Raw genomic sequence first — 22,229 nt, forward strand, 5'->3', positions numbered from 1 at the left:
CAAGTTTTCTAGTGTGAGTTCTCAAAGAAAGAGAAGGAGAGGGACAGCTCTTCCCTTACTTTCAACCGGGAGAATTAACACCTCTTACACGACCTCATCTCTGGTCCTCACCCGGGTTGTCTGTCCCCCTCTGGAACGAGGGCAGGGCCTGGTCCGAGGTTCACTCTGCATCCACAGCGCCCAGGGTGGCGCCTCCCACAAGTAGTGCCCAGTGAACAGTGAGTGAATGAGTTAGAGGCGTCCTGCTTCCATCGACCCTCATAGGAGCCATTCGAAGGCCGTTACTGATGCACAGTGGCGTAGACTATGCCCACCACTTGCCGTGGAGCGAGTCCTGAGCCCAGGTGAGGGCTGTGCCTCCGTACCTGGCCCCACGGGGACGCTGTATAGACGGGAAGCTGAGGCTCGACGTGTTGCCTGGTGACTCTGGGTCTAACTCCAAAGTCCAAGTGCATTTCACTTCCACAGAAAAATACAGCATGATCCTTACCCTGCCCCCCCAAAAGCCTCCAGGGACAGAGGACAGGACTGAGAGCACCAGCATATAAAGTCTTAGGCTTGTCTGTGTTGACGTGTGGGACTGTTGAAGGGTCATCTTTTCTGTAGTTACAGCTTTTCCATATTTAGTAATGAGGTTGGGCCAGTCCTGCCACGTTTCTGAGTCTCACTTTGTCCTCCAGCCTTGGGGTCCCCCCCCAGGTCTGTGTTGCCTGGGGTGGGGCCTGTGGGAGGGCTTCCACAGGCCTCGGGTCAGTGCTGGCTCAAGGGTCAGCTCTGGATCTCAATGGCTCCTTCTGATATAATCCACCTTGTGGTGGATTTCTTATTTGCAGGCGTGTTTCTTGAGAGACTTGACTGTCTGTTATGTGAGTGTGAGTCTCTGCAATGATCACTCTACCGTGCTTGGTCTGCAGCTCCTTCGTGTTTTATTTCCCCTGATCGTAAAGCATGTTCTCCCAGTGACGAGGGGGAAGTTTGACTTCCGTTCCTCTCTTGCCCGTTGCTGTGTGCTCTTTTGCCTAAGCATTTAATCACACAAGCATGGATTCCCCCTCATGTGTATATATATATATTTTTTAAAATAAATTTTACACTTTTATTTATTTATTTATTTATTTATTTATTTATTTATGGCTGTGTTGGGTCTTCGTTTCTATGCGAGGGCTTTCTCTAGTTGCGGCGAGTGGGGGCCACTCTTCATCGCAGTGCGCGGGCCTCTCACTGTCGCGGCCTCTCGTTGTGGAGCACAGGCTCCAGACGCGCAGGCTCAGTAGTTGTGGCTCACGGGCCTAGTTGCTCCGTGGCATGTGGGATCTTCCCAGACCAGGGCTCGAACCCGTGTCCCCTGCATTGGTAGGCAGATTCTCAACCACTGGACCACCAGGGAAGCCCCTATATATTTTTATTTTAACCTACTGGATGTTTTTTCTGATTACACAAGAAATATTTTCCTTTGGAACATATTTTGGCAGATATAAAAAAGCATGAAGAAGAAATGTCTCACCTCTGGTCATCCTATCTCTCAAAACTATTAACACTTTGATTATATATATATACACACATATGTATATACACACACATATATATACACGTTTACATATACGTATATTTTGGGCCACGCCTCATGGCTTGCGGGATCTTAGTTCCCCGACCAGGGATTGAACCCGGGCCACGACAGTGAAAGCACTGAGTCCTAACCACTGGACCGCCAGGGAACTCCCTGATGCATTTTCTTCCAGCATTTTTTCTGTATGTAATTCAGATCATTCCTTTCGTGAGCTTATAGAACATTTAGAACATTGTTCTGTGTCACTGCTTAGTCATAGAAAAATACCATTTTTAATGTCTGTAATTTTAGGTTAAACTTTACAAAAGCATTGTTTTTGTAGGTCAAAAATGGTTGAATATCAGCAGTTAGGGTTTAGCCTAATATTTGATCAAGTGGTTGATCATGATTATTTTCCTAAATGTTAAATGTTTAGATTGTTTCAGAGTTTCAATTAGTATACACAACACTGGGGTGAAAGTATTTTACATAATCTTTGCCAGTTTCAATTTGTCCTCTTGTATTTGCCCCTTTAAAATCTGAAGGGAACAACAGCAAATTACTTTCTATAAAAAATTACAGTGGTAATTGACTGATGCATTTTCTGGGCAAATGGCAATCACTGGCTTCCATTTCCTTTGCTATTAGAACATCCCACCAGACCACGTGAATGTCAGTGAGAGACTTCTCATTGGGTCCATGGGACAGCAAGGTTAGGGCCTCCTGGTGTATCTTAAAGCTCTCTTCAGAGCTTGCTCTGGCAGAGATTTTTCAAGATTGGCATCACCTGATTTCCTTTTCATAATAAATCCTGATTTTTAGTTCTTTTATGACAGACATTTACTGTTGGTTTGTTCTGACGATAATCCTAGTGTTTCTATTTATTCAGGAAATTGCTGACTGCCTGCCTGCTGCCCTCTGCCTGCCACCATGCCACGTCCAGTAACAATATATATTGTTTACTGAGCACGTACTGTGTGCCCCGCACAGTTCTGAGTGCTTTACACACATTTAATGTTTAAAGAGCCCTAAGGGGATGCCTTGTGACTATAGGTAGCTTACCTGTAGGTTTTCATAACCTGCTCACGGGCACCACTGGGAAGTGGGGACCCTGGACTGCCCTGACACCTAAGGGCAGACGTTAGCCATCGTGCTTTACCGCCTCCGTGGACACAGCCTTTCAGCTCTTGGTCCAGGTTCCTTGGAGGGGTGTGTATACCATCATTTCAGAGGCTGGAGGTGTCCTTTTTATGACCTTTTGATTGGAAAAAAATGACTTATTTGTTGTATATATTTGCTGGGCTTTTTGGTACTGGTTTATCTGAGTGTGGGTTTATATATCTTTAAGCTATGGGCTTTTTTTGTTTGTTTGTTTGGTCTCATTTTCTAGGTCCAGAAGCTGCTGTGTATGTGCCCAGTCGATTTCCATGGCATCTTCCAGTTGGATGAAAGGCGGAGAGACGCGGTGATTGCATTGGGCATTTTTCTCATTGAATCTGATCTACAGGTAGGACTTGGCTAAATTAAAAGTGTTTCTGCATGCAAAAGAGGGTGCAGTTAGGGTTTAAGTTTGTGCCTACTTTATTCTCCTAAATCAGGCCTAGAGGAGCGCTCGCGAACTTACCTGGTGGAAGTGGTCAGCTGAGGGCGAGTGATGGGGAGGGGACAGAACTGGTGGGAATGAGACCTCTATGGACACGTCCTCAGGAAGGTGCAGTTTTTGTTTTCGCCAGAAAGTTAGAGTGCTTTGTGAAGTAACCACATACCCTCCAGAGTAGACTTGATTTTAAACCTCAGGCAAAACGCTCGGGAGCCAGACTCAGAGTAACCACTTCTTTTCCTTCCAAAAGGACAGTGTTCTTTGAGATAATTGTGATATAACAGTCTTTTTCAAAACTATGATAGATATAAATTGTTTTAGAGTACATGTTAATGTGCCTTTTAAAGGTGATTTACAAACCAGTGTTGTCACTACAACAGAAAATGGCCATTTTTAGTATTTACCAAGGCTAATTGAAGCAAATGCTCAGTCACTGGATACAGAATCTTTTATCTGTTTATTTTTATCATTGCCGAAAATCATTTTTTAAAATTCCAAGTTTAATCGTCCTATGTTAAAAAAATAAAGATGTCAGCTATTTGAATTTTTATTCATCTAAAAAAGTTAGCTTGCATGTCCTGGAAATTTTACTTCAATAAGAATTAATATTTTTGACAGAGTATTTATACATTTGAAAAAAAATAAGCATTTTAATTTTAGAGAAGTATTTCAAAAATTAAATAGATTATCTGATCAAGGCCACACGAAAAACCAAGACTAGATGCATAAGCTGCATTTTAATTCTTCTTCTTCCTATTTATTTATAAATGTGAAAATAAAGACAATCATTTTCTGTTTGCCAGGTCCTATTTAAATTTAAATATAAAAATAAAGGGAGGAAAATAAATTTTCAAAAAAAAACCTGTATAAGAAACTACTGCTATTCAAATGAGTATTACTTGAAACTATCTTTGGCAAACACATCACTTGCTGGATTTACCTGTGAGCCCCTAAATACGTGTATCGGGTTTTTTCAGATGGCAGGGAAGAGACGAGTACAAGTTACTTTTGGTGTGGTTTGGGTTCCGGGTCAGGGGTTGGCAGGGGTGGCAGCGGCTGTCCCATGGGGCTCACAGTCGGCCTGATCTTCCCAGGAAGCCGGGGGCCTCACGGACACCAGGAGAGGAGCCCGGTGTCTGCCGGCCCCTGCGCCTAGGGACCAGCTTGCTCGTGATCCACCTGGAGTTTGTGTTCCTTTCCTCCATCCCGGGTGGGCGCTGGCACTGGCCTCCTTCGTGCCCAGTTAGTGGGCTGCCCTGGCGGCAGCTGTGGCCGGAGTAGCAGTGGTGGTGACACCATTGCAGGGTGTGTGGGGAAGAGCCCGGGCCGCTCCCTCTCTGCAGGGTCTTGGTGTGCGGCCCCTTTGGGGTCTTGTGTGTGTTAGTACACCAGTTCCCTGGGCAATTGTTGCACAGGAAAAATGGTTTTGTTTTCACTAAAGAAAGTTCTCTATTTATTTTGGTTACCTGCTGTGGCATAAAAATTACCCCAAAGTTGGTGGCTTAATTACCCCAAAGTTAGTTGGTTTTGTTTGGCGGAGGTTTTTGCTCATGAATCTGCAATTTAGCCAGTGCTCAGAAGATCCCAGTCTCTGCTCCATTTGGTGTCATCTGGGGTGTCTCAAAGGCTGGCCCTGGGGTCACCTGAAGGCCCCTCCCCCACATGTGTGGGGTGATCCCGGCCGCTGGCTGGACCTTCTCTGGGGCTCTTGGCCAGGACCCTTCTATGTGCATGGCCTCCCCGTGTGGCCTGGGCTGTGTCACTTTGTCACAGCATAGTGTCTGGGTTGCAAGAGTGCGGGTCCTGAGAAAGAGCCGGGGGAAGTGGCTCTGCCATCTCTGAGCTAGCCTGGGAAGTCAGGCTCGTTCATTCTACTTTCTACACGCAGCTATCCCTCGGCATCTTCGGGGGATTGGCTCCGGGACCCCTTGCAGGTACCACAGTCCGAGGATGCTCCAGTCTTCCATATAAAATGGTGTAGTACTGTCGGCTCTTTGTATCCACGGACGTGGAACCCTCGGATACAGAGGTCTGACTGTACACCAGAAGCAAGTCACCAAGGCAGCCCCGTTTTCAGGGGATGCGAATTTGACTCTGCCTTTTGATGAAAGGAGTGTGGCAGAATTTGCAACCATGTTTTCAAAGCCACATGTTTTTTCAGCGTTTCAGAACATCAGATAGTGTCCCCTTCTCTGGAGCACACTTGTCCTTCACGGGGGCAGCCGCATGTAGGGAGACAGCCAGGAGAGCTAGTAGTGGAAGGTTATGAACTCTATGCTGATTGGCTAGTTTGGAAACTAGATGAAAGTAATTTTTCCATTGGCTAATGTTGGCTATAAAGTCTAATGCTCAGTTTGAGAGGAGCAAAAGGAAACATGAAGCCGAAAATTTAAGAAAGGAAGGGAAGAGCACAAGGGCCGTGAACAACAGAAAGAAGCATCACCAAGTTTGTAAGCTGCTCTCCAGTCTGGAGGATGTGGTCCTGAGGTTTGGGTTTGGGGACTTTAAACACCTGGCAGGAGGCAGTTCTGAGTGTGTGCACACGTGTCTTCTTCTGGAGGCCAGAGCCAGGCTGGACACTGAGCAGCAGAGGGCAGGTGTCGGCCTTCCTGTTGGCCGGAGGGACGCTGCCCGCCATGTGCAGCAGGAAGGGTGCGACGCTGTGCAAACGCCCTTCTCTGAGATGATCAGGATGTGGATGTGCTTTGTTTTGGGCTCAGTCTGTGCTAAAAAGCTACCAGTCGTGTACTTAATTAAATGTAATTTTTTTTTTTTTTTTTTAGCACAAAGATTCCGTGGTTCCTTACCTTCTTCGACTTCTTAAAGGTCTTCCAAAAGTGTATTGGGTAGAAGAAAGCACAGCTCGGAAAGGCAGAGGTAGTTTTGCTTAAAGTTTCCCTGAATGCGAGGAAGCGTCTGTGTGTTCCCCGTCTGTGAGGATTGAATGTTTAATCACACTAACGCGGCAGTTAGGATGCTTCTAGCTGGTTCCACTCCTGTGTCTGCAGCACTAGCGCTTTCTCACGTCGCCCGGAGCCCTGGGCGGGACGAGCGGGGCTGAGCAGGACCACGGGGACCCTCAGGAACCTTTGCTCATGTCCCATTGGCTGCCCTGGGTCCCCTGCTGTCCCTGAGCTGGTCTGTTGCCTCAGATGGAGAGGCTCACCCTGCAGTGAGATCAGTTCTCCAGATGGCCTGGTGGCTGCCCAGAAAGGAGGGCTGAGATGGGAGTTTGGGACTCAACCACCATGTCCACTGTCAGTAGTTTTATCACTTTGTCGATGTTGCTAAATTTCCACTGAACTTTGCATCTTTGCAAATGGAATAAATTCATGTGTATTTCTTTTTAACTTATATTTGATACTGATCTCTCTTTAAGGTCAAAGAGAATGTTAGATAATCTTTTCTCTCTTCCCCTCCACTGCCCTCCCCTCACTTCCTCCCTCCTTGCCTTCTTCCTCCCGTCCCTCCCTAAGTATTTACATAGGTCCCCTACATGCCAGGCATTGTGCTAAACGCTTATAACACTCATGATCTTGTAAACGGATTTCCCAAGACTCCAAAATCAGCTTGGAAGATCTCCAACATTTCAGAGTTCATGACCCATGAGACTGAAGTTTCCTTGTAATCTTTCTCTCTGAGGTCCAAGGCCCCCACCTTCAGATCTAGCGGGGGGTTGGTGCCTGCAAAGAAGGCCCTTGTCCTTTCTGTTGGTGGCATGGCCTGAATTTGTCAGGTGGGCTCAGTCTGCTGGAGACTGGGCTGTCCTCATGAACATCCGCTTGTGCCTGCCCGTGTTCCTCTTGCCCTTTGGGTTTTCAGCATTTCTGGTGACTTACTGTATCTAAAGCTGACAGACCCCAAATTATGCAGGTGTCCTGGAATTTGAAAGACTACAAATTAAATAGACGATTGCTGAAAAGTGAAACATCTGTGTCCACCATTGTTATCTAATTTGGGGAGAAGTAGAATACTAGAAAGTGTTGATCCTATTTTATTTCAAAACAAATATCACTTCTATATACTTGGACTCATTCGAATGAATTTTTTAGCATTATTTAAACATTGTTAGGGACTTCCCTGGTGGTGCAGTGGTTAAATATCTGTCTGCTAATGCAGGGGACACAGGTTCAAGCCCTGGTCCGGGAAGATCCCACATGTTGCAGAGCAACTGGGCCCATGCACCACAACTACTGAGCCTGCCCTCTAGAGCCCGCGAGCCACAACTACTGAAGCCTGCATGCCTAGAGCCAGTGCTCCGCAATAAGAGAAGCCATCACAGTGAGAAGCCCACGCACCACAACGAAGAGTAGCCCCCACTCACCGCAAGTAGAGAAAGCCCGCACGCAGCAACGAAGACCCAAAGCAGCCAAATATAAATAAATAAAAAATAGATAAGTTTATATAAAAAAAAAAAACATTGTTAGAGATATATAAATTTCCAATTATTGGGTAATATTTCAGTCTCCTAGTTTCTATTAAGGCAATATCACTTATGCTTTGATAAACCCCATAGCAGTAGTTCTTAAAGGGCCATCCCTGGACCAGCAGCATCAGCATCCCTGAGAACTTGTCAGAAGGTAGATTCTCAGACCCCACGTTGGAGCTACTGAGTTAGGAACTCTGGGCCCGGGAGTCAGGCAGACTGCATTTCAGCAAGCCCTCCCAGTGGTTCCGGCCACACTCAAGCTTGTGAAGGACCTAGAGCTGCGTCTCAGAATCACATGTGCGGAAGTAGACACGCAGCGGTCGTCTGCTCTGTGTGTGTGTGTGTCTTTGAGTCAGTGCTCAACGTTCAAAATTGGTTAAATGTTTAATAGTGATTGGACCTCCTCGGCAGCAGGTCTAACCTTCCCAAAGTGCACTTCACAGAAGTGGTGCTTCACTTGTGGTCTTTTGTAGTGCTCCCTTTTTGACCTTGAGGCTCTGCTCCTGAGAATCTCCGTACTGGCAGGCTCAGTCAGGGAAGGGCTTAAAAACCTACGAGGAGTAGAGCACATCTCTGGGTGCTCTTCTGAGGATTTTCTCCACCTGTCAGAAGAAAAAAGGAAAAAAAAAAACATTAATTCAGTTTAAAGTGATAGTAATTGGTATTTGACAGTTAGCCTCCATGAAACATCTCCCATAGTCTTACCAAGATTGATTTCCCAATTTTATTTAGGTCAGGAATAAAACATGGAATCTGTCATGTTGAGAGGCTCTGTAATCTCAGACTATAAATTGGCTCAGCAAACATTTCAATTTCTTGAACCAAAACATTTTATTACAAGGAAGGCAGGGGTCTTTCTCAGCAAACACGTTGGGCCCGTATCTGTTCTCTGGAGGCTCATCCTGAAGAGGGCGGCCTCCATTGTAAGCAGGTCCTTGGCAGCCGTGTGAGAGGGAACAGCCAGATGGGGTGGCTGGTCAGTGTGATGATCCGATTCCTGTCTTTCTGCCTCCAGGCACCCTCCCGGTGGCCGAGAGCTTCAGCTTCTGCTTGGTCACTTTGCTGTCTGACGTGGCTTATAGGGACCCTTCCCTCAGGGATGAGGTAAGTGTGCGTTGACTCGGTGTGTGTTTCTGTAAGATCCGAGAGTCCCAAAGTGATGACAGGACAAAAAAAAAAAAAGAAGTGATTGGATTGTTTATGTTGATTTATTTCATACTGTTAGTAACACACATGAGAAATGTTAAATCCTGCTTGCAGTGCTTAGTTCCCTGCTGACCTCCCGAGTCTTATCTCGTTCAGCTTTCCCAGTTGCCCTGTGAGGTGGGCAGCAAAAGGCCACGCGTCCTCCTGCCTCCATGCTGGGGACTGACGTTCATAGGAGAAGATTTTCTGGAAAGCTGGAGCCGTTCCTTCAAGTGCTCCAGTTTTTTTAGTTTTAGTTTATTTTGTTGGAAATGTTACTTAAATGTATTTCATATTTCTCTCCTTTTATTTATTTATTTATTTTTGGCTGCATTGGGTCTTCGTTGCTGCAAGGGGGCTTCCTCTAGTTGCAGCGAGCGGGGGCTACTCTTCATTGTGGTACGTGGGCTCTTCATTGTGGTGGCTTCTCTCGTTTCGGAGCACGGGCTCTAGGCGCACGGGCTTCAGTAGTTGCAGCACACGGGCTCAGTAGTTGTGGCTCGTGGACTCTAGAGCGCGGGCTTAGTAGTTGTGGCACACGGGCCTAGTTGCTCCACAGCGTGTGGGATCTTTCCGGACCAGGACTCGAACCCGTGTCCCCTGCTTTGGCAGGCGGATTCTTAACCACTGCGCCACCAGGGAAGCCACCCTGTATCTTTTTTAATTTTTAAAATCTCTTTACTTACTATCACACTGTAAATTCTGTGTCCCTATTTCTGCCATTATGTTGGTCTCCACCCTTCTTTCTTAGTTTAGGTTCTTTATTTACTTGTGGGTTGGCTAAAGAGGTAACTAGATATGTTAGAATCACATATTATTTAAAAAGCTAACAGGGGGCTTCCCTGGTGGCGTAGTGGTTGAGAATCTGCCTGCCAATGCAGGGGACACGGGTTCGAGCCCTGGTCTGGGAAGTTCCTACATGCCGCGGAGCGACTAGGCCCGTGAGCCACAATTGCTGAGCCTGCGCGTCTGGAGCCTGTGCTCCGCAACAAGAGAGGCCGCGATAGTGAGAGGCCCGCGCACCGCGATGAAGAGCGGCCCCCACTTGCCGCAGCTAGAGAAAGCCCTCGCACAGAAACGAAGACCCAACACAGCTATAAATAAATAAATAAATAAAAAATTAAAAAAAAAAAAGCTAACAGGGCTTTTCTACCAGTAACACCTGTTGAAATAGGTCACCACAGAAGATGGTGGCATAACTTTAATATGTGAAATGGACAAAACATTGCTTTCCAGGTCCTCACTGTTCCTCATCATTTGACACTAGCAAAACGTGAACAGTTTGGTGATGAACAAGTCACCTCAGACCAACTTCATTTTCCTGCCTGGATTCCCCAAGACTGGAAGCGGGGGAAGTGAGAGGGACTCGGTCTGGGTGCTCTTCATCAGGGCCTGGACCGCGCCTCTCCTGACATCCTTGGTCAGCAGTGTAGCCGAGGGCAGGGTTTGCAGAGCCACCTGAAGGACCACCCCAGGGGCACCCGGCAGGAGTCTCTGGTTGCCTGCCCCCTGCGGTGGAAGCTGAACAGCTAGGACCAGCCAGGACCGGGGATGAAAATCCTGAAAGCAAGTCAGTCTCGTCTGTAGATGATTTGGATGCCCAGCTGGGAATCGAGGACCCTCGCGGTGAACTAAAGCTTATGCCCTGAGCTTTTGTGGGGCTCAGTGACGGGCAAAAAAATAACAGCCCTGCGGGTGGAGGGGCACAGCTTGAGGCAGCATGTGTGAGAGACACTTAAGGATTTCATTTCTCTGTGAGTTCATGGAGCCAGCAGTGTGAAGGGCTGCTGGAAAGCCAGTGTCACGTCCACAGACATCTGGGGTCCGTGCTGAGTCTGGTGATTACTCGGAGATCCCCAGCATCCCTGGAATAGTAGTGTGTTTTGTCTGAACACTGCAGTTGGAGATGGTTTCTTACACACTGAGCTACAGTGAAGTCAGGCAGGCCATCAGCAAGGACTTGAATCATAAGGAATGGATGGAAAGAACCAGGGGTGTTGAGCTGTGAAGAGAGATTGGGGGCCTGTCACCTGTTTCCAGAGTTAGGCCTGTGGACCAGCCAGAGAGGGAGGGTTCTGTCCGCAGAAGGTCTGTTGCCTGACCCCTCGGCAGAGCTTCCGTGCAGGGGGTTATGGATCAGGTATGAGGTTGGACAAGAGAATGTCTAAAGCTTCCTCTAGTTCTGAATTAATTTTGTGATATTTATCTGATTTTGTTTATAAGTTTGTGTGTTATGTTTCCTTGGCTATTCCAGATTTTAGAGGCGCTTTTGCAGGTTTTGCATGTCCTTTTGGGAATGTGCCAGGCCTTGGAGATTCAAGAGAAAGGTATGTTTTTCTTTTTATTGTTTGTGATTATCCTTCCCCTTGCTTTTCCCAGTCTTCAGATTTTCTGTTCTTTGCAACCAGTGTATCTGGTGGATGTGACCTTTGCTGCATGTTAGCTGAGAGGCCACGTGGGGTCGTGAGCACAGCTCTGCTGCCTGAATGCTGGGCCACTTCCCCCTCTGGGGCTCGGTTTCTTCACCTGTAACATGTTTGAAGGTCATTTTTCCTCTGATGTGAGGCTACCAATCTGCTCCCAGAAGGACTAAATGCACTGATTAAGTCCCGTGAGGGAGCCTGCTCGGGTGACGTGGCTGAGGGACTGATTTGGAGGTGCTGTGCGTGGTTAAGACCTCCCGCCCACGGGCCGTGTCTGCAGCCGTGGTTGAGGATGGATGGAAAATACCGCCGGTCAGCGCCTGGGCTTGGCCCTGTTGCCATGGCTAGTTCTGGCCCTTGGACTTGCTGGTGGGGGGCCCTGAGATGGGTGGTCCCAGGTCCCCGGGCGGTGCCGCCACGGCTTCCCTCTGCCTTCCAGAATACCTCTGCAAGTACGCGGTCCCGTGCCTCATAGGAATCTCCCGCGCATTTGGGCGTTACAGCAACACGGAAGAGTCCCTCCTGTCCAGGCTCTTCCCCAGAGTCCCTCCTCATTCCCTCCACGTCCCTGAGGAGCTGGAAGGTGTGCGGAGGCGGTCCTTCAACGACTTCCGCTCCATCCTCCCCAGCAACCTGCTGGCGGTGTGTCAGGAGGGCACCCTGAAGAGGAAGGCCAGCAGCGTGTCCAGCATCTCGCAGGTGGGGCCATGCACCCAGGCGGACAGGGGACAGGGGCTTGTTAGGTGCCCACTCGCGTGTAGTTTGAGGGAACTTGGGGAACGTGAAAGGTTCTCATTAGAGTTCTCTTTAATACAAAGGTTGCCTTGTCCTTTTTAAGATTTATAAGTGAGTCATCTCCTGGGAGGTGAAGTGTTTGGGCGCCAGCTCTTTTCTGAGCGCAAGACAGTTGGTGCCTGTAGAGAATATGTAATTGACTCATGGAGAAAGACAGGGACACGAAACACTGAGAATAATCTGGCTCAGTCATCAGGTGTAGAATATATGGCTAGACACAAGAATTTAGAATTACAGTAGAGAACCTGTAGCCAGGGTGGGCTTCAGCGAGGAGGTGGGGCTGAACCAGGGCTCTGGCCAGCAGAGGGAGCCTTGTCTGAGACGGATCTGACTGAGGTCTGACTGGCCTTTCTTACCTGTGCGTGTGGTTGTGTGTTTCAGGTCAGCCCTGAACGAGGGGTGCCCCCTCCCAGCTCCCCTGGAGGATCCACCTTTCACTACTTCGAAGGTGGGCTTCTCCTTTCTGCTGACCGAGCCCCCAGGGGGGAGGTCCACAGGGCCTTCCTGTGCTGTGAGGATGCTAACACAGACACTGCTGTTGTGCATCTTGAGTGTCAAGCTTTTAGAAAGCATTTATTTTCTATTTTTGATTAAACTTCTTAAACTTGAATCTAAAAATATTTCAAACATAGAGAAAAGTGCAGACAATACTATACAGGACCCCAAATGCCTGCCATCTGAATCTTAGTACATTAACCTGTGAAAGCACTGCTTTTCAGGTGGAAATACTAATGGTGGGTCCTTCTCTTGTTTCTTGTTGTTTAAGGTCATTAAGCGCATGGATAATGTTAAAGAACATAGTAATGAGACTTCGTGTAATACCTTATGTTTAATGAGTAATACTTTCTTTAGAGCTTTGCTGTTCACAAAGGACTTTCAGGTAATTTACTGAATTTGATTCGTGTGACAGCTCTGTGCAGTGTCAGACACTAGTTACAATAGCCTTCACCTTCTCCTCGAGGGAAGTAAGATGCAGATTGTGGGGAGGAAGTGGGGAAACAAGACCTCCACGCCTCATGGCACTGTCCGTTCCATTGTCAGTGACACCACTGCATAAATCCCAAATCTTACACCTGTGGCCCCTGCAGCTCCGCCTTCTGCCTCCTTTTGTGTCCACCACGCGCTGGGTCAGCCACGCAGGACGTCATCCTCATGTCGTGGTGTGTGTCCGGGACACAGACTTCTTGCCTTCTTTTATAACTATCATTATTTTTACAATAAACTGGTATGTCCTTAAGGTGAACGACATGATGGTTTGATATACATAAATGTGGTGAGGTGGTTACTGCAGTCAAGCCGTTAACTGTACATCTCCTCACATAGTCACCATTGTGTGTGTGCGTGTGTGGTTAGAGCACCTCCTCTCTCAGCGCATTTCTAGCATCCAGCATGGTGTAATTAGCTCTCTGGACTCAGCCCGCATAACCGTCATCTCTGCATTTCCCCACCTCCCGCCCCTGGTCACCACACTCTCTGCTCCCATGTCTTTGAGTTTTTTAGATTCCACATATAAGTGAGATTGTGCAGTTTTTTTCTTTCTGTGGCTGGCTTACTTCACTCAGCATAATGCCCTCCAGGAATATTATTCAGCCTTAGGAAAGGAGATCCTGCCATTTGTGACAACGTGGATGAACCTGGATGTGATGCTGAGTGAGATAAGCCGGTCACACAGGTGCATATATAATGGAAAATACATGGAGCATGTGTGTTCATGCGCATTGTATATACACGTTTTATGTAGTTTTCACACACATTTCATGCGCACACACACACCCTCTTCCCACCTTCTTCCCACCTGCTCCCTTTAATCTGGCCTCACCCCACCCCCTGTTCAGCCCCCTCTGTGGCTTCACCGTGTTGGCCTCCAGCGTCTCAGCTCCTCTCAGTATTTTGTCGCCCCCCCCCCCTCTGTTGTAAGCTGCCTCCTGCTGTCATGGCTCTTAACCTGTAAAAAGGTGTAATTCTTTTTTTGTTGTTGTTCTCACATGTCTGGGTAGAAAATATTAGGACATGATTCTACCTAAGCTTTGACCTGAAACACCCCAGTGAGAGGCAACCCTCCCCAAGGATTTGCAATCCAGCTTTTACTTCTTTTTTTAATTGAAATATAGTTGATTTATAATGTTGCATTAGTTTCTGATATATAACACAGTGATTCAGTTATACATATATATTATATTCTTTTTCAGATTCTTTTCCATTATGGTTTATTACAGGATATTGACTATAGTTCCCTGTGTTATTCAGTAAGACTTTGTTGTTTACCTATTTTATATAGAGTAATTTGTATCTGCTACTCCCAAATTCCTAATTTATCCCTCCCCCACCCCCTTTCCCCTTTAGTAACCGTAAGCTTGTTTTCTATGTCTGTGAGTCTGTTTCTGGTTTGTGAATAAGTTCATTTGTGTCATTTTTTTTTTAGATTCCACATATAAGTGGTATCATAACGATATTTGTCTTTCTCTGACTTACTTCACTTAGTATGATGATCTCTAGGTCCATCCATGTTGCTGCAAATGGCATTATTTCATTCTTTTTTATGTCTGAGTAGTATTCCATTGTATGTATACGTACCACATCTTCTTTATCCATTCATCTGTCAATGGACATTTAGGTTGTTTCCATGTCTTGCCTATTGTGAATAGTGCTGCTATGAACGTTGGGGTGCATGTATCTTTTTGTATTAGAATTTTCTCTGGATGTATGCCCAGGAGTGGGATTGCTGAATCATATCAGGCTTTACTTCTTAATTAAAACATGGAATTTGAGTATAAACAAAAGCAAAATCGATACCGTTGTTGGTTCTTGAGGGAGTATCTGGGTTGCATGCTCCCGCGACTGACTTTCTGGTTTTGCCCCGTCAGCTTCTTACTTGCCTGATGGGAGTGCCCCGGAGCCCGACTACTACTTCTCCACCATCAGCTCCAGCTTCTCCGTTTCTCCTCTTTTCAATGGCATCACTTACAAGGAGTTCAGTATTCCCCTGGAGATGCTCCGGGAACTCGTAAACCTGGTAAGCATAGCCTTGATGGATAGATGGACCACGGGTGTATCAACCAGTGGAATTGCTAGTTGTGTCAGCCTATATTTCACAGCACAGCTTGGTAGTCACAGTTTTCAGATTAAAGAGGGAAGGAGGGTCACATCCTCGGAGTTGCTGTGCGGCACGTTCTCATTTGTCCCTGCAGCCGCCACGTGGGGCGCGGCCACGCGTCCCCTTGTTAGAGGTGAGGAAGTTGGTGTTAAGTACCTTAAGGGCTAAGGGTAGGGCCCAGGCTCAGGCGGTGGTCCAACACCAAGCCCACTTGCTCTTGCACTTGACCCAGCTCAAGGGCTGCTCTGTTTGGATTAATACAGAGCTAATGTTTCCTGTCTGGGGACCTTTGTGTGACCTTTGCAGTCGCGTCAGAGATGCCGTTGTCTGAGTCCTGGAGTGGCTGGGCCTGTGACCCACCCCTGAAATTGCCGTGCTTGTACCGGGGTGCTGCATGGTGGGTTCGGGTGGGCCAGGACAGACTCCAAAGACAGGGCTTTCTGCTTTGGAACGAATGAGAGAGAAGAAGAAGGTCGGGGTGAGGCGGGGGCCGGGGGCCTGGCTCTTGCCTGTGAGGAGTGTGAACAGAAATGGCCCAGAGATGGTGGCTTTGGGTGGAGAAGCAAGAAGATGGCCCAGTGTCAGCGGGCAGGGTGGAGCCAGGGTGAGCTGCTCAGTAGCCGGCTGTCCTGAGACCCCCCCCTCCCCACAGCTGGCCACGCTGTCAGTGTCCCGACGGGACAGCAGCTCTTTAGGGTCATGTCAAGAGATTCCAGTTGAAGGCTGGATGTCTTGGGTCGTTCAGGGGAATCTGTTTTTCAGTATATTTTAACTTTCAAGGTTAGGTTTTCTTCTAAACCATTTTTAAATTTCTTCTCCTGGCATGTCATTTATCATTATCCATATGTTTTAAAAATAACCTTAAAGCACTGTAATGTGGTGGCAGTTTTCTCAGGCGGTTCTCGGTCGGCAGAACAGTTCTTCCTGTCCCGAGCACTGGTACAGAGTGGGGCCGGGGTGGGGGTGGCCAGTGCTCCTGTGAGGAATTCGCAGTGTGCGCTGCAGCACCCGGAAGAGCCAGCGCCCTGGCCCGGGAAGGGGGCGTCGCTGGCGCCTGGGGACCGGCTGTGACGGGGGTCTACCACGTCCGGGAGGGGCCTCGGGGGGGAAAAGTCAGTCTTGCCTGGAGTCTCAGCGCTTTCGCTTCATGGAAATGGAAACCTCATGTCCCCAGATTTGAGGGAGTTGGTTCCTTTTCTGTTTTTATTTCATTCCCATCTATGGTAAGAAAGAAGTTCTAGGCGATGGCAGGATTAGGGACATTTTGTGTGTGTATTGGAGCCTTGGGGCTCCAGTGATGTGCTCATTGTTGACCTCTTATTTGCATCCGTTTTTCACCGTGAGCTTGTGATGTGGTTTCATCCGTCAGCACGATTTGTTCTGCAGTGGAATGAGCTGGCACTCCTGTCTCCCCCCGTGTGTGCCAGGTGCTCACGAGGTCTCGTTTCCCTTGCAGGTGAAGAAGATCGTTGAGGAGCCTGTTCTCAAGTCCCTGGACGCAGTCGTAGCCAGCGTGACGGAGGTACGTCCCTCTGAGGGCATCACGCCGAGATCACCTGCCGGGCACACCTGTGCGGGGGAAGTGGGGAGGGTTTGCAGTGGGTGGGGTGGGGCCACTGGAGTGAGTAAGAGGCTCGCCCTGAGACTTCAGCGTGCGTTCCAGTGACGACAGCACACCTGCCGCCCAAGGGCTCGCCCTGTGCCTGGCTCCTTTAGATGTGTCCCCTACCGGTGCCCCGTCCTGGCCCCTGAGCAGCGGTCAGGGTCTCTACTTCACAGGTGAAAGCAGAGGTTCGGGGAGGACTAACTGGTGCCCACGTCCCATGGTCAGCATGGGAGCTGGATTGCGGCCTGGGCCCCGACTCTGCTCCATTGTGGTCCTTGCCCCCACGGTGCCTGCAGAGCCACTGCCAAGGCTCGGTACACACCCCTCATCAGTCCAGGCACTGCAGGCCCTGGCTTGTGAGTGTGAGGGGTGTGTACTCAGGCATCTTCTTTCCTTAGCATGTTCGGAACCAAGGCCCACAGCTTTATTTATAAAATCATTAAATGTCGCTGCTGGGTGGCCTCAAAGTCCCTGGGAACATTTGGGTCAGCCCCCTTTTGTCAGGGTCCAGAGGGATCACCGATTTCCAGGCTGATGACTGCTGTGGCCATGTGCTGGGCTCAGATTCCTTGTTAAGCCTGGCGTTCTTTCTCTCATCCGATTATAAGACATGCAGCGCCTGGCACCACCGGGCTCAGTTATGAAGCGGGAAGGGAACCACCAGGGACCTCCCTGTGCTGCAGGCCGCAGCTCCTGCCCTGCACGCGCTCCACCCCGCTGTCTGTGGGCATTACGTGTGTGGCCGGTCACTTGCCAGCTGGTCCGCAGCCCTCCTGCCCGTGGGCCTGAGCTCTCACTGTGCTTGCTCTCAGAGGTGTCCTGGTGTCCTTTGTCGGTGTGGGGTCGTGTGACCCTGGGCAGACCAGGAGGCCAGGGCCAGAGCTGGGCTGGCAGGCACAGCAGCCAGACGTGTTGGGCCCGAGTGCCGTCGTGGTGAAGATCTGGCTTGGATCCTGAGGGGAGAGGAATGCCAGGAGCATGGGGCTCTGGGGCCCTTCTCCCCACAGAACAGAGCAGTTTCTAATATTTTGTTTCATAATTTGGACTTTAGTGTAAATGTCCATTTGAAGAAATAGTTTTGTGGCTAAAAAAAAGCTGGAACCCGAGTCACTGCAGGATAATCCTCTTCCTCATCCACCTTCACTGGCAGTGACTGTGCTTATTATGTGCCAGACGTGACTCCCTCTCCTTGAACCCACGGCACACCCGCTCTCAGCCGAGGAGACAGAGGCTGGCAGGGCCTTCATCACACAGCTCTGGGGCCCTGTGGCCGGGCTGCACCGCCCGGGTTCCTCCCTCCTGGCTCTGGGGTGGGACCTCTGGTCACCTTAACCTCAGCCAGTGTCACGTCTGCCCCGCAGGGAGTTATGAGGACTGTGCCTGTAGGGCCATTCGCGCAGCGCCCTCTGATGACACCGGTGCCCATGGGACACGGCCTCCACCAGCCTCGCCCCGCAGGCCCCTTCCAGCTGTGGATTTGCCTCCGCATCCGCCTTACCCGCGCTTACCTGTGTCAGAATTTTTGTAAATCGTGCCTTTCCATTGCACTAGACTGAGTGTGCAGAGAAATTAACAGCATCTTACTCAACTCACTAGACCTCGGATGAATTTTTTTCCCCAGAAGAAAACTAGCGTCACATTTTAGATGAGATTGCTAAAGAAAATTTAAAGTGAAGTTTAGTTACAAAACGTAGGCTGAATCCGAAGGTGCCCCAGCTGTCGTGTCTATCACTGAGGGGGACAGGGTGCAATGTGGTCTTGTGGCCCCATGGCTCCTGCACCCCCACTCTCCTTGTTCAAAGATGCCCGGAGAGGGTGAGCCCTCAGTGAGAGAAGGTGGTCCGTCCTCCAGGGGCCCGGGGCTGCTTCCCGCAGGCGTCTCTGGGCAGTGTGAGCGTAGGAGGGAGGAGGGAGTCACCGCAGTGACCGGCGGTGCCAGTCATGCGTCCCATGCCTCTACCCGCAGGCCAACCCCAGCGCCGACCTCTACTACAGCGCGTTCAGCGACCCCCTCTATGTGGCCACATTCAAGATGCTGCGGGACACTCTGTACTACATGAAAGGTGAGCGTGGGGTCCTGCCCTTGTGCCAGGGCCGCTTCACAGCGTCCGCAAGGAGCGTGGACACGTTCCCAGGAGAAGCAGGCGATGAGGGACATGCACCTGTTGTCCTGCCCCCGGTGCTGCCAGCAGCGCAGCCTCTTTGGTGGGTGTGTCTCCTCGGCTGATGTCTGACACGGACGTGTGGGGTCGTCCTGATCCCCTGGTCAGGCATACAGTCTAATGTGTCTGCCTTACATGTTTCAAAACAAAAAAATGAGAAAACGAGGCAGTCGTGATCTTACAACTCAGAATAATTTGTCAGCGGAGCTCACACACAGAGTTAGCAGTTCCTTCCAGGCTCTCTTGTGTGTTTTAAACACAGTTTTCCTAGGCTCTTCCCTTAAGTTGCTGAATGTGCTTCATAAACAAGAGCTTTGATGACCACATGGTGTCCTGTGGGTGTCCCATAATCTCTCCTTAGCTGTTTTCCTGATCTGATTCCAAGTGCTCCTGGGACCTGAGCCTGGTTGGGGCCACCATGAGGGATAGGTTCCCGAAAAGCGGCAGGTGCTGGCTGCTCGGCCTGACCCTGGAGCCTGCAGCCTCCCCTAGCCAGGCTGCTGCTGGTTTTCTCGGCCAGTCTGCCCTGTGCCTGTGCCGTCTCTCGGGTCTTCTGCACTGTCCAGGCCCGAGGACGAGAGCTGGGAGAGGCTGCAGACTGGGTCCTTCTCGGGCTGCATCCAGCTTTCCCACATCTGATAACTGACACCCTTTTTAGAAAGTATCACAGGAGTACTTTTCGTTAATCGGACCAGTTCTGGTGATGGCACTCCCCAGGTTGTGTCTCGTGTTCAGGTTTGAGTGTATTGACAGCTTAAAACAAAGCTTGGCTCGCATTTCGCTGGGAGGTGACCATTCCGAGTGTCAGGTAGCATGTGTGCAGGGCTGGCGTGCGTGCCCGTCCCGGCTCGCCCCAGCCGGCCTTCCTGGAAGCATGGTAGCCAGCAGCAGCGCCCTCTCCCTGGGTGTCTGTTGCAAGGGAAAGACCAAGGCTGCTCACAGCCTGAATCTGTGCCCGCTCTCCCTCCTGCAGACCTGCCCACCTCCTTTGTGAAGGAGGTCCATGACTTCGTGCTGGAGCAGTTCAACACCAGCCAGGGGGAGCTCCAGAAGATCCTGCACGACGTGGACCGGACCCACAGTGAGCTGAGCCCCCTGAAGCTGCGCTGCCAGGCCAGTGCCGCCTGCGTGGACCTCATGGTGTGGGCTGTGAAGGACGAGCAGGGTGGGTTCCCCGTGCCACCGCCTGGCGCGTCCTCTGCTTACGAGGAGAGGAGGGGGCTCAGGACGGGAGATGGTGCTGGTCCAGGAAGGTGGGGGTTTGGGGGGAGCCACGCTCAGGACACGGGACAGGGTGGGGGCTGGCAGTGGAGGGATAGGCCACCCCGCAGGACGGTGTCACAGCAGTAGGAAAGGAGCAGGGACGCCCACCTCCGACACTTTGTGGTGGAGCCGCTTCTCAGAGTTAGTGAGCCCGGGGTTTAGTCACGTTCTATTTTGACTGGTGAGGGAGTCTTTGTGACCACTGGCCTTTGCTAAAGGTCCGTACCCTCCTCTGTTCTGAACTTAGGTGCAGAGAATCTGTGCATCAAGCTGTCTGAGAAGCTGCAGTCCAAGACATCCAGCAAGGTCATCATTGCTCACCTGCCCTTGCTCATCTGCTGTCTGCAGGTCAGTCTCACGGGCCCCGGTGGGGGTGGTTGGGGGCGCGGTGCTGACGCCCGTCAGCAGGGCCTTCTTGCCGTGGCCAGGCTGTGGCGGGCACCAGCAGCGAGGTCTGAGCTGCTGCCTCTAGGAACTTGAACTAGAGTCTGCTGTGGACAAGTTCAGTGCTGGGAGGCCGCTGCTGACGGCCAGCAGGCTTTCTGCAAGTGGGGTCCAGGCACAGCCAAGTCCTGCGTTGTGGAGGCTGCCCTGCATCTGCCGGGCGTTCCCAAGGCCTCGGACGCCAGCCTGCTGTGCCAAGACTCTGACCTTGTCCCAACCCCACTGACTTCACGTCTGCCGTTGTGTAAGAGTAATGCTTGGTGCCCTTTCTCCCCTAAGGTTCTTCCAAAAGAGATGGACACACTTTAACAGTGAATCTCGCCTTTGGGTGGAGAGAGTCCCGACCACCCCCTTTCTGTCTTTGTGCCCCATGGCCGGGTGGCCCTTGGAAGTCTGATTGACTTGGTGTCTGAGGGGGTGGGCACCTCCCCCGCGGCCCCTGATGGCCCGCTGTGCGTTGCAGGGCCTGGGCCGCCTGTGCGAGAGGTTCCCGGTGGTGGTACACTCGGTGACGCCATCCCTGCGGGACTTCCTGGTGGTCCCGTCCCCCGTGCTGGTGAAGCTGTACAAGTGCCACAGTCAGTACCACACAGGTAACTGGCCGAGAGGCCGCCATCCCTGGGCTGCTCCTCCACCTTTTCCCCCCAAGGCTTCCCCTGCACAACCCCCTGGGGTGCCAGGCCTCCCTCCCGCTGCCACTGCCCCAGGTCCCACTCCAGACCTGCTCTTTTTGGCACCTGCTCTCTCTGGGGCATCCTGCAGTGTGCGTCCCATGTCCCGACGCCGGGCCTGGAGCTCCGTCCGCTCCCCTGCCACAGGCCCAGAGCACGTCTGGTGACCGATGTTAATTAAGTACCCTGCTGCGCGCTCGGGCGCTGAAGTGGTATCACCATGCTGCCCCCAGTCCCACCAAGATGGGCGTTTTGTCCTCTCCCTTCAGGTGGAGAGACTCTGAGGGCCCTGCTCTCACGCTTGCCCACCCTTCCCGCCTTCCTACGCGTGAGCTGGATGCCCTCAGGCCATGCCCTTGCCTTTCTGCTGGGGCTGAGCTCCTAGGGGCCAGGACTTCTGAATCATTTCTTAAGACGTTGCTATTTTATGTATTCATTGCTTTGTAACCTAAGTGTGCTTCCTTGATTTAAACATTTGTTTCATCCTTTCTGTTCTCCGACACTTTGGATTCTGAAATCCTTGGTGAAGTCTTTGTAAAGTGATTGCTTTTATAGCTAAAGATGATTACATTTGATTTTGGTTTTGAATTTCAAACACGGGTATGGAAAGCGACAGGCATAACCAGATACATATTTGAATTTTTACTTCCAGTTGCCGGCAATGATATAAAAATCAGCGTAACCAACGAGCATTCCGAGTCGACCCTGAATGTGGCGTCGGGGAAGAAGAGCCAGCCGTCCATGTACGAGCAGCTGCGGGACATTGCCATCGACAACGTCTGCAGGTGGGTGGCCTCGGGGGGTTGGGGGGACGGGGGCGGGGTGTCAGGCAGAGCCAGAGACGTTATTGCTCAGGGAAGCTTCTAAACCTGCACTGGATCCGAAAAGGGAGATTGCTACATGTTAAAGAAAAAAAAAAAAATTTCCTGCCTTTCTTTTCCTGATCATAAACGTAATAAGAAACAGAGAAAACCTGTGATGTGTAGAAAAGTAGACAGAAAAGAATTATCC

At 50.3% G+C, this 22,229-nt stretch overlaps 1 protein-coding gene across 3 annotated transcripts in view; it reads left to right on the forward strand.

Moving 5' to 3' along the window:
* The window catches only part of PI4KA (phosphatidylinositol 4-kinase alpha), a 95,242-nt gene that overhangs the window by 19,549 nt on the left and 53,464 nt on the right, over positions 1–22,229 (forward strand). For all 3 annotated transcript variants that reach the window (XM_061170170.1, XM_061170169.1, XM_061170171.1), the window contains exons 2-14: positions 2,937–3,053; positions 5,930–6,023; positions 8,591–8,679; positions 11,015–11,087; positions 11,623–11,882; positions 12,360–12,426; positions 14,843–14,991; positions 16,529–16,594; positions 18,645–18,741; positions 19,814–20,005; positions 20,351–20,451; positions 21,011–21,140; positions 21,871–22,003. In XM_061170170.1, coding sequence (XP_061026153.1) covers positions 2,955–3,053; positions 5,930–6,023; positions 8,591–8,679; positions 11,015–11,087; positions 11,623–11,882; positions 12,360–12,426; positions 14,843–14,991; positions 16,529–16,594; positions 18,645–18,741; positions 19,814–20,005; positions 20,351–20,451; positions 21,011–21,140; positions 21,871–22,003 — 1,550 coding nt within the window. In that variant the 5' untranslated portion in view covers positions 2,937–2,954. The remainder of the gene's footprint in view (positions 1–2,936; positions 3,054–5,929; positions 6,024–8,590; positions 8,680–11,014; positions 11,088–11,622; positions 11,883–12,359; positions 12,427–14,842; positions 14,992–16,528; positions 16,595–18,644; positions 18,742–19,813; positions 20,006–20,350; positions 20,452–21,010; positions 21,141–21,870; positions 22,004–22,229) is intronic.

Source organism: Eubalaena glacialis, chromosome 15 (assembly GCF_028564815.1).
Source record: "Eubalaena glacialis isolate mEubGla1 chromosome 15, mEubGla1.1.hap2.+ XY, whole genome shotgun sequence".
Lineage (NCBI taxonomy): Eukaryota > Metazoa > Chordata > Mammalia > Artiodactyla > Balaenidae > Eubalaena > Eubalaena glacialis.